The 14,278-nt window shown below is 48.9% G+C and overlaps 6 protein-coding genes across 6 annotated transcripts; 2 read left to right on the plus strand and 4 right to left on the minus strand.

The window, feature by feature from the left end:
- Nucleotides 1–211: 211 nt before the first annotated feature.
- On the plus strand, nucleotides 212–871 carry MCYG_02528 (conserved hypothetical protein; the record flags this gene model as incomplete). The annotated part of the gene is made up of 3 exons (XM_002849548.1): nucleotides 212–360; nucleotides 457–557; nucleotides 699–871. 3 exons carry the CDS (start codon nucleotides 212–214, stop codon nucleotides 869–871), a joined length of 423 nt encoding a protein of 140 aa, XP_002849594.1.
- Nucleotides 872–1,367: 496 nt separating this feature from the next.
- On the minus strand, nucleotides 1,368–2,428 carry MCYG_02529 (translin-associated protein X; the record flags this gene model as incomplete). The annotated part of the gene is made up of 2 exons (XM_002849549.1): nucleotides 1,368–2,034; nucleotides 2,232–2,428. 2 exons carry the CDS (start codon nucleotides 2,426–2,428, stop codon nucleotides 1,368–1,370), a joined length of 864 nt encoding a protein of 287 aa, XP_002849595.1.
- A 520-nt stretch (nucleotides 2,429–2,948) lies between these two features.
- MCYG_02530 (GPI mannosyltransferase 1) lies at nucleotides 2,949–4,417 on the plus strand (the record flags this gene model as incomplete). Its single annotated transcript, XM_002849550.1, has 3 exons — nucleotides 2,949–3,956; nucleotides 4,028–4,135; nucleotides 4,202–4,417. The coding sequence occupies 3 exons, from the start codon at nucleotides 2,949–2,951 to the stop codon at nucleotides 4,415–4,417; spliced, it is 1,332 nt and encodes a 443-aa protein (XP_002849596.1).
- A 562-nt stretch (nucleotides 4,418–4,979) lies between these two features.
- MCYG_02531 (conserved hypothetical protein) lies at nucleotides 4,980–6,729 on the minus strand (the record flags this gene model as incomplete). Its single annotated transcript, XM_002849551.1, has 2 exons — nucleotides 4,980–6,244; nucleotides 6,306–6,729. The coding sequence occupies 2 exons, from the start codon at nucleotides 6,727–6,729 to the stop codon at nucleotides 4,980–4,982; spliced, it is 1,689 nt and encodes a 562-aa protein (XP_002849597.1).
- Nucleotides 6,730–8,334: 1,605 nt separating this feature from the next.
- MCYG_02532 (fungal specific transcription factor domain-containing protein) lies at nucleotides 8,335–10,909 on the minus strand (the record flags this gene model as incomplete). Its single annotated transcript, XM_002849552.1, has 5 exons — nucleotides 8,335–9,432; nucleotides 9,667–9,800; nucleotides 9,885–10,519; nucleotides 10,563–10,708; nucleotides 10,844–10,909. 5 exons carry the CDS (start codon nucleotides 10,907–10,909, stop codon nucleotides 8,335–8,337), a joined length of 2,079 nt encoding a protein of 692 aa, XP_002849598.1.
- A 1,022-nt stretch (nucleotides 10,910–11,931) lies between these two features.
- MCYG_02533 (squalene synthetase) lies at nucleotides 11,932–13,522 on the minus strand (the record flags this gene model as incomplete). Its single annotated transcript, XM_002849553.1, has 4 exons — nucleotides 11,932–12,039; nucleotides 12,096–12,278; nucleotides 12,333–13,392; nucleotides 13,458–13,522. 4 exons carry the CDS (start codon nucleotides 13,520–13,522, stop codon nucleotides 11,932–11,934), a joined length of 1,416 nt encoding a protein of 471 aa, XP_002849599.1.
- Nucleotides 13,523–14,278: the final 756 nt, after the last annotated feature.

Below are 14,278 nucleotides of genomic sequence, written 5' to 3' on the forward strand. Positions count from 1 at the left end.
CTTGAGCCTCGCTGTGTTTATCCTTGAGGCAAGGATACTGGCAGTCGACGTCACTTCTTCTCTCTAGGCAGCAAAAAAACGTCCTACCAACTTTGAACTTCTCGCCCTCAAAAACATTTCTACAGCTAACTACTCACAGCCATATAGCCTCACGATATCGCTAGTGGAAACATCCTACTCGTTCAATACAGATATTAACGCAGCTATCGCCATGTCTGACGCCCCTACAAACTCGACAGTCGAGGTTCCCACCTCCCCTATTAGCGAGCGACGCGACTCTTTAGCGAGGTCTCTCCAGTGCCGTCCGGATGCACAGGACCTGAAGAATAGACATATCCTACTTGATACCAAAGCAGCTCCGTATGTGCCTGCATATCTCTCACTACCTACAGGTCTATAAAGAAAAAAAAAACAAGGTTATAAAAGGAGGCTCATTGTTTTTGATGCTGGATACAGTTCTCTCCAAGCAGCCCAGCAGGAACTCGCCCGCCAGCAGGCCGCTGATGCACTGAAGAGAGGCCTGGAGAGGAGATCTGATCGTGATTCTCTCGTTGAACGTATGTGGCCTTTTTAAATTTCTGGTCATCTATATTCATTTTTTATCTTTTCTTCTTCTTCAAAATATTTGGGTAAGATGTATGGGGTTTTTTATGGTCTGATGCTGAAAATACCGGCCTTGTTTTCGTTTCTCTCAATAGGAAACATCCTTCCTGCATCCAGTGCTGCTCCGGCTCTTCAGGGCCCTGCCCGTGAACTCGAAAAGCACATGCGTGCTGATTCGCTTGAACACAAGATCCAGAACCGACCAAAGCCGGAGGACTTGATCAAGGCTGGAGTTCTAACAGAGGAGGAAAACCCTATCAAGGTCTAACCATCTGAAATGTGTTTTCGAACCTTATATTCGTCGACATCGCGTTCGGGTCCCGTTTTACGCTTGAAGGAATAAGTTCGTTCACTGCGAAAGTTATGGGTGTTGATGTTTATGCGCTCCATGGAATGAAATGAAGGGGGGTCGAAAGTCGACGTGCAGTTGAGTTGATCGGTTGCGTGGATTATCCTTATTTAATTACTTCCAAGTTTTTCAGCGGGAGAATTTGCCTGAGCATGCATTTCGGCGGATCATACTAGGGATATTACAGCCCCATAACCTCCAAATTGAGCCCGCAAGGGGCCACAATAGTAATTAGTGGGTAACAGCCATGTAAAGAATTGAACCTCTTGCTCATCTTTCATGCTCTTTCAGAAACGTCATAATGAAAGAAGCCGTAGCACATGCTGGAGCTTCTCAAGGCATAACACTATCTCATATTGTGATGTCCAGTCCATGGCTCTTGCATAATTGACACCTCCAAAGAACGACGTAAGAGTTAGTGTGACTCGACTGCAGCCGCACTCGCCAAATCAGGCACCCATCCAGATGGGCGTTCCTTTCCTCGAACCAACAACCCGTATACAGCTCTCTCTACCTTTTCAACACTAGCCTGCATAACTTCCATCTTCTTGTCTACATCTTTCCACCCACTCAGGCTGCGAGGGACATCAAGTTGCTCAAACATAGCTCGAAGCTGACGTAGATCGGAAACGACTGCTTCTCCGCCTATGGGCCCTTCGGGTTGTGAGCTATCCTCGACCGTACCGTCAATATTAGAGCCGGCCAAGTTGGCCGTGCTGGTGCCGTTTCCTTGCTTTCCTCCTACCGCTCGGCCGGTGGTCATAGAGGTGATGGCAAATCGCATCATTTCACCGGTTAAATCGTATAGGCCAAGTACATAGTCCGCCTCCGTTACAGCGATACCGGCCGGCAACGACTGCGATACCTCCTCCAAAGTGATGAGTTGTTTCTTTTCGAGATAGCGGTGGAATGATATAGCCTCGATATACTCCTGGATGCCCCAGGTGATTTGATGGTATCGCCAAGCATTTACTCCGGATACATCTGCTTCGATTGACTTGAAAAGCTCCTGGATTTGTTTTATACGGTCGTTTGTTTCTTTCGCGATGTTTGAAGGAATCGGCGCATTCACAACGCGGACTCTAGGAAGGCCATGGTAATTAACATGTATTCCCAATGCTGGTGGCTAGGGAGATGCTACCTCTGCAAAGAGAATATTCTAATGACCAGCACATGGTTAGTTTTTTGTTGTACGTCATAATCCCAACCTTGCATGGAATCAGGTTGTAAATGGAGGTTACGGCATGGGTGGGAAGAGGGTAAGCTCTTTTAAACATACATCTTCTTACTTAATGCCGTGATATCCCGGGAGGCCTTCACGACACGCTCTCTGCGGTCATGATGCTCGTCAAGCTCGTTGCGGAATCCAGTAAAGATCGTTTGAATAGAAGATACGTCGGCTGTGGTGTCCATTTTTTCCGTCTTTGAATGGCCTGATATGAGGTTGCCGTCCCACGCTCGCTTGTTACCGGCCATAGAGGAGTTATAACACGCTGCTTGTCTGCTTCATTCAAGTTGTGTCTTTTTGATATTTCATTCAATCAAACTGAAAGTAAAGCCGGTTCGATAAGCGGGATTACATAAGCTCGCCGCGTTAAACTATATTATTATTCAGCTTAGTCATTATTTTTGAACCAATAAAATATGTCAATACTTAAAGATAGTCCGAGCGCCCCTCCAGAACCGCGCAAGTTTTATCTGGGGTCAACAAACTGCATCAAATCTACACGTCAACCTCCCCTTTTCTTTTTGATAAGAACTCGCCATAAACAAGTGGTCTTTTCTTTTCTTTTCTTCTCTCTCTTCAACACACTCATTCAGGCCCAGTCTTTGTGCATTGCTTGGTTAACGTTACCGAATTAACCAGAAGACCCAAATGTCCTTGTTTTCCACACAAGCGGCAGTGGCTTCATCATAAGGCCATAACGTTAAAACAAATTTACTGGTACATAATATTTGAACGGGAGACGTTGAAATAAGAGCTAAAACCCCCGTAATGTCGTGGTTCTTCAATTGTCCTTTCCGCGTGTTTGCGGCCGCAGTATTACTTCGAGCTGTTCTCCTTTTTTACGGTCTCTATCAAGACTCTCATTCGCCCATGAAATATACCGATATCGACTATTATGTTTTCACCGATGCTGCCAAATTTGTTTCTGAAGGCCAGTCTCCATACGACAGAGCAACTTACAGATATACGCCTTTGCTTGCATGGATCCTGTTACCCACCACCTGGACAAGCTTAGGTGGCCAGCAAGTCTGGTTCTCGTTTGGGAAAGCTTTATTTGCAATCTCCGATATCATTGCCGGATGGCTGATTCTACATGTCCTCCGTTCGCATCAAAAAATGGACATGGAAAGGGCACTCAAATTTTCAAGCATCTGGCTACTCAATCCGATGGTTGCTACGATCAGCACTCGAGGAAGCTCAGAGGGCTTCTTGTGCGTCATGATAATGGCGTTACTCTGGGCTGTATTGGAGAAACGTATAACTCTCGCTGGCGTACTTCTGGGCTTGGGAGTGCATTTTAAAATATACCCATTCATATATGGGGCTTCGATTATCTGGTTTATGGAAAACAAGGAAAACGACAAATACAACAAATCAGAAGGGTTTACTATCAGCAACCTGGCCAATTATGTCTGCCGGCTTCTTACGCCTCAGCGTATAATCTTCGGCTTGACTTCCCTTGGGGTTTTTGCAGCCTTGAACATCTCCATGTACATGCTTTACGGCACCCCTTTCTTACAACATACCTATCTTCACCATGTCACCCGCGTCGACCATCGCCATAACTTTTCCCCTTACAACATGTTACTCTATCTCTCCTCATCTGAAATCTCCCAAGGTATCCCTGGAAATAACTTTGAATCACTTGCCTTTATACCACAATTAGGGCTTTCGGCCATTCTTATCCCGCTCGCATTGGCGAAGAGAGACCTTGCAGGAAGTATGTTGAGCCAAACATTTGCATTCGTTACTTTTAATAAGGTCTGCACAAGCCAGGTATGTGCTTCATTTTAGCAAGTGTACACACTGGTTAGCATATGGCAATTCCTCGCTAACGGTCTATGCAGTATTTTCTCTGGTATCTCATATTTCTACCACTATATCTTCCTTATTCATCGCTCATCAGACAGCCACTCTTCGGAATCACCGTCGCTGCCCTGTGGGTAGGAGCGCAGGTGAGTTAACTTGTTGCCCCCATATGCTCCTATTCATGGCTCTTCCTAATTACTTCATTCATCCAGGCACTCTGGCTTCATCAGGGCTTCCAGCTTGAATTCCATGGAGTTTCAACGTTCGTTCCAGGGTTGTATCTCTCCTCGCTTGCTTTTTTCGCTATAAATATTTGGATTCTTGGGATTATTATTTCGGATATCAATCATCTCCCTCAGGTAAGAGGAGATAATGATCACGGTAAAGCTAATAAACCGAGTCCCGCACCGACCAAAAAAGATATATAGCTTTTGAATTCATTCTTTTTACTTCATCAACTATATGGGTATTGACTCATGTTGGAAAATCAGGAAATATATTATATTAAACCTGGCTACGTATTTCAAAACAGGAGAGAGTAAAAGAGTCCCCACGAGGATAGAAAGAAATCAAACAGGTAATAAGTAAGCAAGTTCGATTGCTCACAAGTCAAGACGCCAGAACCAACGAACAAGCAGAGAGTCGGAATTGCCTAAGATTTTCAGGCCCTTTATCGTACCGCTCCACTTCCCTAAATGTCTCAACCTTTCTTTCAGCGCCCATTTCTCCTGACACCATGCAATATAGGCCAAAAAAAATCAGGTAACTCGACAATCCCTAAAAGGGAGTATGTGAAGAAATGATTTCTTCACGATCTAGCCATGGAAGAAAGTAAGTTTTTAAATAAGATAAATGTTGATGTAAAACGGAAGCAGGAACAGGTATGATGGCTAAGTCCAGTAACGCTTAAACAGAAAGATTATATGTTGACTGTAGTTCAAAGTATTCTGAGGTGGTGACGATATGGTATCAGGAAATAGGTATTATTAGTCAAGGTTTTGACTTGTCGGCGATGATCCTGTAACAACTTGTTTTGATGCTTAGAGGTCGGGTACGTGGATAGGAGCGCGTCCCTGTCCTTGAGTTGATCCCGTAATCTTCAAGGATACCGTTGTTTAGTTCCACGAATTGTGCTTCAGGCCTGCTTTCTTCCAGGGTTTTGAGAATAGCTTCACTCCACACGCCTGTGCAGGTATTGTCAACCAATTGGAAATACGGGTTCAGGAGCCCGCAAATAGAGTCCAGATCTATAAATCGGATACGAATGTATTGAAGCGCTGCCAGTGTACCGAGAGAGTGAATAGCAGCGATGACTAACTTTTCAAATTCGATGATGAAAGACATGTTTGTAATCCCGGATATATCGGTTGGTATTAGGGAGCCATCGTCGGATTCATGGCCCCAGCAGCAGGCCTTGACGACCAGGTCTACTGATTTCAGCTTTGACTTTCTCTGCGAGGATAATACTGCTGCCCTGCCGGAGAGGAAGAGGCTAGCACAGACTTTTCCTGTAAAGGTCAGAGATTCTAGCTGTGGCATTATCGCACCGAAGAGGCGGCAAAGGTGCTTTTCGTCTTGGGGGTTCAAAAATCCACGTGAGCTCGTCTTACTGCAGAAGCCGTCAAGGCTGATGTTAAGACGGGTCAGCTGAGGCGGGAACGTCCTGAGTACCTTTGAGATGGTGATGTGGGCTTCCCGTTTAGACTTGGCGTAGAAGCAGTGCCATTCACGAAGATTCGGCAGGGCTGTAGATATATTCGTCCAATGGCTGTAGTCTCTCATGATGTTCCATGCACCCTTCATAATAAACGTCTGGATGTTAGGAAGTGGGGGGAGCGACTCCAACCCGCTATCTCCCCACGGGTCACTTTCAAAATGCCGGATCATGGGCGGCTTTTTGCAATGTCCACCCTCCAGAGTCATCATCTTTGCGTCGGGGAACTGGTTCGCGACGCTCTGAAATATCTGTTGTAACGTGGCATTGTGACTGGCTGACTTGAAGTTGCAGTTTGTCCGGCTACTGGCGAGCGCGTCCAGGCCGTTCATAAACGCCTCCACAGTGTTCGTTTCGATTACGCCGAAGTTTGCCTGCCCGCTCTCCCGACGGCTGGGAGGTGAAAAATGCGATTTTCTCAACCGGTCGCCCCAAACTGGAACCCAGATCTCGATGTGTCTAACGTATGGTTTAAGGTGGGGGTGCGAGTCAAACCACCTGGCGCATTCTGCAAGACAGTCTGTCGTTCCTTTGATTTGAACTGAAGACGGACAAAATATTAGCCCAGACACGCTTGCCATTGACAACTGCGTAATACTCACTATGACGGTAAATTCTGCCCTGGACCAACGCTCTGTATGCCCGAGACACGAGAGCTAGATCGGATAACGCCTTCCTACGGGGGTGTCGGAGTGCCTTGCTCCAGCTTGACGTAGTAACGGTTGCAGAGGTGATGGATGCCAGAGTCGAGCCACGAACTCCGAGGATGTGATCAAGGATTGTTTCGTGGATTTCAGGAGGTAGGTCGTTGAAATGCGTAGGCAGGTTGTATGTGTCATCTGTGGTCGCTGCATCATCCATTTCTACCTCTGTAGAGCGCGGAGAAGGCGGGAGAAGACTTGATTGAAGGTCGTCTGTCGAGGGCACGGAGAGAGTGATTGTGTGAAGAGGAGCTTGGGCAGAGTTTATCGAGGCCGTCGTCGAGGAGGAGACATCGTCCGGCTGTATATCGACTGACGATAGCATGGTTTTAAGACAGAACGAGTAATTTTAATCTCAAGTGCAGACTCATCCAGTGGCCTGTTTTGTGAAACTGATTTTTTTTTTCTTTCTCAGACCCTACGGTTTAAATAATATATTAGCAAACACGGAAAACAGTGGCTGATGCCATGGTTTATTCCGGATATGACGGTGGTCCATCCTTTTAAAATATGGTTGTTTTACCTGCAGTACCGATCTTTCTTCGACCGTTGTGAGCCGGGTCACCCAGAACCCCCTCACCAACCCTGAAATATATAGTTTTCTTTTTGTTATTTCAGTCGAGATAAGGACACGGGCAGGTCGGGCCAGGCTTTTTTCTTTTTGAAGGGAGAAGTGCCAGGCTGGCGAGACAGACAACCAGGGGTATCCTATATTACTGTTACAGTCGAGATTTTTTTTAAGGGATGGGCAGACGATCAAGCAGGATAAGATAAGGGCAGGACATGTGACTTCCAGGCGCGTAAGAAGTTTTTTTCTATCGTCTCTTCCAGCGGCAATGCAGAGTCGACAAAGACAGAAGAGCGAAAAAGCGAGCGAAGGACGGACGTCGAGAGCAGCGCTGAAGCAAGCAAGCAACCAAGACGAAGACGAAGCAAGAAGAAGAAGAAGCAAAAAGTTGGATTTGAAGTCTGGAGAAGGAAAAAAAAAGCTTGGGCGCGCTGGGAGGAGAAGGCGGTGGGGACAGGCAGAAAAATAGAGTTTCCCAAAGGTGTGACCTGGCAGAAAAGCCATTTTGGGAAGGCGGCGAAGGTTGTCCACGTGGTTTGGGCTTTGATCTCGTGGTCACTTTCTTATAGAAGACAGATGGAGGCGACGATGCAGAAGTATAGAGAGGGAGACGATGCAGAAGTATAGAGAGGGAGACGATGCAGAAGTATAGAGAGGGAGACGATGTGGGGACATAGTATAGAACAGATGGAAGAGATAGATAGACGTGATGAAGAGCAGGGTGAATTGAATCTATTACTATTCTAGTACATATTCTAGGGTCTTCATATAAGTTAGAAGCCAGGACTTTAGAGATAACTGGCACTCCTCCAAGCTATCGATCTCCCTGAGCCATCCACATCTAACCAGAGTAGCACCTTAACACCGTCCTAAAGGCTAGACTTTACAGCTCTCGATCCCGTATACATCAGAGTAGGGGAACAGACTGACTATCGAGAAGAAAGGTCTGTCTCTAGTCCAAACCTATAAGGTCACCGCAATGGCAGACGCTGATGTTGCTATTGTGAAGAACAAGAGCGCCAGGAGTGCTTGGGCTGAACCTGCCATGCAAGCGCTGCCGGCTGCAAGGAACAAGGATCACAATAGGCGCTTTATAGGAGTAACGCTGCCATCTGCTTATTCGTATCCGTAAAAAAAGGCACGGCTTTCAAGGGCGTCAAAAAGTGATAGTCCCGTATCGCGGCTTGGTTCCCCCTTGGATCACCTGCGAAGCTTCCCGGTATCCCGACAGCCGAAAGCCGGGCGGAGACAGTCATCACGTGATATGGCAGTCCAGAGCTCAAGTATACAGATGTTTAAACCAGTTGCGTAGGTTCCGCTGAGTAGGAGGAGAAATATGGTCATCATGCGAGGAGAAGGCGTCTACTGCCATGGGACTTCCGTGTTGCCGCCCCATCCTCGAAGGAGCCAGTTGCCAATCCCCTCATACTGACCGTAGAGAACCTCATCAGGGATGATGGACGTAGGCTCCTCCACCCCGAACGCAAGCTGTGTGTTGTGGTCTATCACCGATGCAAGAGGCAGGTATTCGTCAACAGGCGCTGAAGCGGGGTCCATGGGTGTTTTCAGCTCCGCTAGTATTCCCGCAGTCATCATGTCGGAGACTGTTCTGGCGTACTGGTCGTCTTCCTGTCTGCCCGTGTCGACTATGTCGTGCGGGTAATGAGCCAGCATGACCTCTCCAAGTCGGCATAGGTCAGTGCCAAAGCCGCAGAAGGTTGCCTGTTGATCGGTGGTGAGAGGCGTAGGCTGAGGCCTCTCCGCGGTCCGGGCAGCTTTTGCAGTCTCGTCAATCATGCTTTGCAGGGCCTTTAGGCTGCCGATCGCGGACGGCCAGCGCTTTGAGAGCTCCTTGAGAGAGCTGCATATGATTCGGAGGTCTTGTTGGGCTCGTTCCCACAAGTGCGGGTAGGAATAGCATGACGCGAGACCGACGCCGGATGCGAGGAGATAGAAGGTGAAGATGGGACCGAGGAAGCGGATTTCATCTCTCGCCAGGAAGTCTTCGAATATCCCAGCCACGAAGGATGAGGCGAGGATGGCGGCTGCAGAGGGGATGGTGCCCGGGGAAGAGGCCCGATACAGGATGGCCAGGATGACGAAATATGTGACATGTAGCTGCCGTGCCTCGAAGTGATAGGGCATGAGCACTAGTTTTGACGCTGTCGAGCCTTCTGGTGGGAAGACTCTTTGGAAGAGGCGGAGGTGTTCCGGCAGCTCTCTCGACCATCTGTAGAGGGCATTTTCAATGCAGGTCCTCTTTTGCTGTGTCAGGGCTCGTCGACAGCAGGCCTGGGTAACGTCACCAAGCAAGGATGAGACTTCCACATGTGCTAAAAACAGTGCATCGTCGGCGCCACAGCCATAAAAGTCCTCTGGCGTAAGTGGTCGGACATCGTTGTCTTCTGTGTTGATTGCTCGTGGCCGCCCATGGCTGGCAGATATCAAGCAATCTCTTGCCTGTTAAGAAAAAACATATAAGTCCTCTACCACAGAAGCAAGGAAAAGCAAGGTGATGCTTACATAGAGAGTCCACCACAGCCTCCGCCGTAAGGGGGCCTCTCGTCCAGGCGGGGGCTCCTTGTGTAATCCGATCTGATACGCCAGACCAACCCCGATGCGGCTCCAGAATCCGCTGGTGTTAATCGACACATGCTCTGGACCTTCGGGGTTATACCAGTGCAAGATACACACGGCGGTTATGACGGTGATGGTGTTCTTTTCATACCCAGACCAAAACAGTGCCTTTGCTCGCCGGTAAAACTCATTAGACGAGGCATAGGCTGTGACTGCGGGGGCTGACGACACCCGACTGGCGGCAAGAAAGACTGCCTGGAGTAGCAGTATGGACGGCTGGCTGTCACGGCGCTCCATGAGCCAGCTTCGCTCCACGATGGGCATCCATGACGCACATCGTTTCATGAACGTGTCTATGAGGCCATCCCTGACGGCGCGGGGAGGGAGATCAAACGCATGCTGGAGCTGAAGTATCTGAATGTCTTCTTCCATCAAGCTCTCCGTAGCGACGGCGGGGTATGCCTTTGCGCGATCTTCGTTTATCGGTACCTCGCCTCGTATGTACTCTGACCGGCCCAGGAAGGTCGTACTGACCCCTGAAGCCGACTCGTGTGGCTCCAGCTGCTGCTGCTGCTGCTGCTGCTGCTGTGGCCGAACAGGCACAGAGCCCGAGGTGTTTTGTGAATAGAGGGTGCACCCGTCTGCATCCTGTGTCGCAGCCGATGGAGTCGCAGGCGCCTGGCTCGTATTGTTGTTGAGGTTATTATTATTATGGTTGCTATTATTATTATTATGGCTATGATTGTTTGGCGCCGTGGAGCCGGGCCCCCCTGAGGACTCCGATGTGCCGGAAGGCTGGCCATCGGCAGGGATAGAGCGACGGGGTTCCCATCCTGGATACCCGGCCTCCCGCTGCGATCGCGAGGGAGGCAGTAAAGGGGCAACGCAGAGCTGGTCCGTAGGCGTCGAGTCTGGTTCTTCCTTGGTGTCTGATGCGACCTTCCGGCGTTTTCGCTTGCGTTCGCGGGGCCTAAAAGACATGCGACGAAAAGTCAGCCAGCGTAAATAAACACCACAACGCCGGAGTGTCGATGAGAGGTAGATGAAAAGAAGAAGAGTCATCCATACGAGCATGTCCAGTGATTCCTAGCACAGTTCGAACACTGCTGGCCGCCGTCCGGATATATACAGCGAATCTAGCAACGCCGGCATCATCGGCCTTCGGGTTAGTACAGACGGCAGTAAAAAGAAAGACGAGCAAGCCAGATAAAGATCAGACGAATAGAAAGACGGCGGCGTCACCATCGTATACACATCATCGTAAGGAGATAGGAGAGAGAGAAAGGAGACTTACCTTCTTCTTGTTACAGGCAACACAGGCTGAAGCGGCTCGCAGCCGGGGTGGACTTTCGCCGGCCATAGCGCTGGAAGTCGCCGGAGTGTGTGAAGCCTCGTTATCGCCCATCCAGCCGCGCGCAAAAAAGAAAAAAAAAAGGGGGAGAAAGAAGAAGAAGAAGAAGAAAAGGAAACGATAAGAAGAAGATGCGTTATGAAAAAAAAAATAAAGGGAGAATGAAAAAAAAGGCGGTTTTTCGAAGCGGCAGCCGAGTTCGATTTTCTTCTTTCTTCCCTTTCGCCTTGGGTGGATTTTTGGCACTAAAAATGCTGCCTGGCGAATGGGTTTTCTTTGTGGATTTTGGGGGGGTTAAAAGGATGGTTTACTGTGTAAAAAGGAAGCGGGAGACAAGGATCATGCCTGGCAGTCTTCCATATCGACGAGACGTGATTTGATGGTGGAAAAAGGCGTCCTGCTTATACATGGTATACGATCGGGCTGGTTGGGCTGTGAAAAGAAAAATAAGACGAGAAGAAAATTATCCGAGCAGCCCGCGCGCGCCCGCCGGATGGTTAAAAAGGATAATATTGCTACGGACGCATATCAAACCAACAGGTCACATAATTTTAAAACAAGGGGGATGAAGTCTGCTTCCTCTTCGTCGCTAACTACTGGCGAGATGAATATGTAACCGTGATCTTCAATAGACGTCTGCCATTGTCCGAACCTAATCGGTCGACAGAAATCCAGTACGTCAGGTAGTTGCCGCATCCCGGAGGACGCAGGTCAAGACCGTCAATCTCAGCACATCTTCGGCACAAAAACAACCATGGAGGGAGGGTTGTATTGTAATTTGACATCCGTGCTGGTGGTCGGAGGTATATCTCCTCCTCCTTGCCTGTCTGGGAGAAGGGTGAAGGGAAAAAAAAGGGAGGGATGAAAAATGCCCCCTCGCTGATGTATTACATTATTAGTATAGACGTCAAAAAATGTTATCATACAGTAGAATGGATCGTAGATGCGAAATAAGGGAGGGCACTTTTTTCTTAAAAAAAAAAAAGGCCGAAGAAGGTCGTAAATGCGTATGACGGCGTTAAAAGCTGGACTTAGAGCTCACCACCGTGGGCCTGGGCTGATCCCGGGGTGAGTCGTCCTTTTTTGAACTCCTCGAGGGCCAGGTCGAACCTGGCACCAAATATCCAGGCGACGAAGAACTGCACGCAACATTAGAACGCGAAACTGGGTGGAGGGGAAAGACTGGTGTACGCACCATGGTGAACGTGACAAAGACCAGGACACCAAAGATAGTCAGGATGATGTACATGGTGTCCTGTCTGGCCTCGGCGTCCGCTTTGTCTTTGGCCAGTTCATCGGCTGACTTCTCGTTGGTTAGCCGTCGAGCAGCGGCTTCTGGTGACTGGGAGGGGAAGATGCGCTCAACGATTTTCTCGACCTGGCCGTGTCGGATTAGTATGATATAAGTAGAGAAAGAGAGAGGGGAACCGACATGTCCACAAGCAATACTGATCTTTAGGAAGTTTGGATCCCTGGAGGTGTTCTTCTGGTGAATTGCACGAGCATATCGGCGGAACACGTCGCAGGCCACCCGGACGTTTTGTGTGGAATCTATCATGAGTCGACAGGCTGTTCCCTTGGTTATCTTGATGTTCCTCTCAAACATGGTGCCGTTTCGGAAGCAGAGTTCCAACGTCGAGATGGCCATGGTCTGAGGGATACAGCAGAAGTTGAACACGCTCTGCTCCCTCAGCGCCGAAAGATAGTAGATGCAGTGCTCTACGTGCGAGAGCGCATTGAGAACCATGTCGGAGCTACAGTTCAGAGCTTGCTGGCGGAACTCTGGTTTGAAAAGGTCGCCAAACTCCTTGACGTGTCTCGACCAGATCTCTCTGGGCCAGAAGCGGCGCTTATCGTCGTGGTCTTCTCGCACGTCACGGATAATGTTCGTCTTTTGAAGGAATCGGCCCATGGATATGAACAGCTCCGGACGATCGAGCAGCTCCGGCCGCGCGAAGCCGGCCTCTACAAATAAACGGGTCAGGCCCTCGCCCACCAAACCGGCCACATAGTAGCAGTAAAGGTCATAGTCGTCGATGGTCTTGACTATCTCCTCGTCCCTCTCCCCGCGTCTTGCATAGTCAGCCATGCCGTTGCCCATCTTGTCGGCGATATCCTTGATGATGGCCTTGTAGGCCGGCTTTATCTTCTTGAACTCTGTGATAACGTTGTGGAACTGAACCAGCAGCTCCCGGTCCTTCTCCTCGGGTCGGTTCCCGGTGAAGGACCAGCCATCCTCTTCAAGAATGTCTTTGAATCCGCGTAGTAGAGGTTCTTTGGAGTCAAGCGGTATCGAAGTATCGTCCTCGACCGTGTCCAGGCCGCGAAGGACGAGATAGAACAGACATATAGGCATCAAGAGCTCTGGATGAAGTTCCATAATGACGGCGTAGAAACTTCTGCTGGTGAGCTTGAGGAACTCGTAGCATTTCTTCTCCGTTGGCGTTTCAGACGAGGGGTCTCTCGTGTGTACAGGCTCATGATATGTTGTCCTTTTTTGATTCTTCAGGTCAGCGACATGGACACCGGTGATGCGTGCGCGCGAGTGGGTACAAACCATTGGATGATTGACCTGAGCTCCTGAGGGTGGCAGAGGTAGTAGACGATCTCTGCTGCCTTCATTGCGGCGGTTTATGCAGGTGTCAAGAGAAGTAGAAAATGAAGTATGAAAGAAAAGAAGCTCGAGAACCTGCTCAAAAAACGGGCCCACGTACAGTCAATTACAAGTATACAAACTCAGAAGACCGGATACGGCAGAGTGGAAGAAGATGCAGGAGGAAGAAGGGTGAATTGAGTAATGGTGGTGGGTGGGCGCGGGTCGAGTGTTGTATATAATATGGAGAAAAAAGTCGAAGAGTCGAAGGGGGAAAAGGAGAGAAAAAGTAGGAAAGTTGAAGGTTTGACCCCTTTGTGGGAGATGAGCTTAGTCAGCATCTGCACCATTCAAAGTAGATGGCAAGCTAGATCAGTAGCATCAATAGATCAGTAGCATCAATAGCATCAACATAGCACTATATATATCGTTGGAGTCGTGTGCTATATATTTGTACTAGGAGTGCACAATATCATATCCGACGACCCCTCCGTCTTATTCCATAACGAGCATAGCAACACCATGCAATAACAAATGCCACGGCGAGCATAAGAGCAGCACCTCTTTCAATGGCCTATCCGATACCGACACAGCAACAAGTATCACCGCGTAATGCTTGTGCTGTCAACTATCAAAACGTCTTCTACATGTAAAACACGTGCTTTATGCTTTCGGGGCGGCGAAACGTCCTTCCGAGCCTCTCCCTCCCGACCTCCAAACCTCTAAACTTCCCTATAAGGTTCGTCTGTCAACGTCTTTTCTCTAGTACCTAATTTTCCCAAGCT

This window comes from Microsporum canis, genomic scaffold (assembly GCF_000151145.1).
Source record: "Microsporum canis CBS 113480 supercont1.2 genomic scaffold, whole genome shotgun sequence".
In the NCBI taxonomy this organism is placed as follows: domain Eukaryota; kingdom Fungi; phylum Ascomycota; class Eurotiomycetes; order Onygenales; family Arthrodermataceae; genus Microsporum; species Microsporum canis.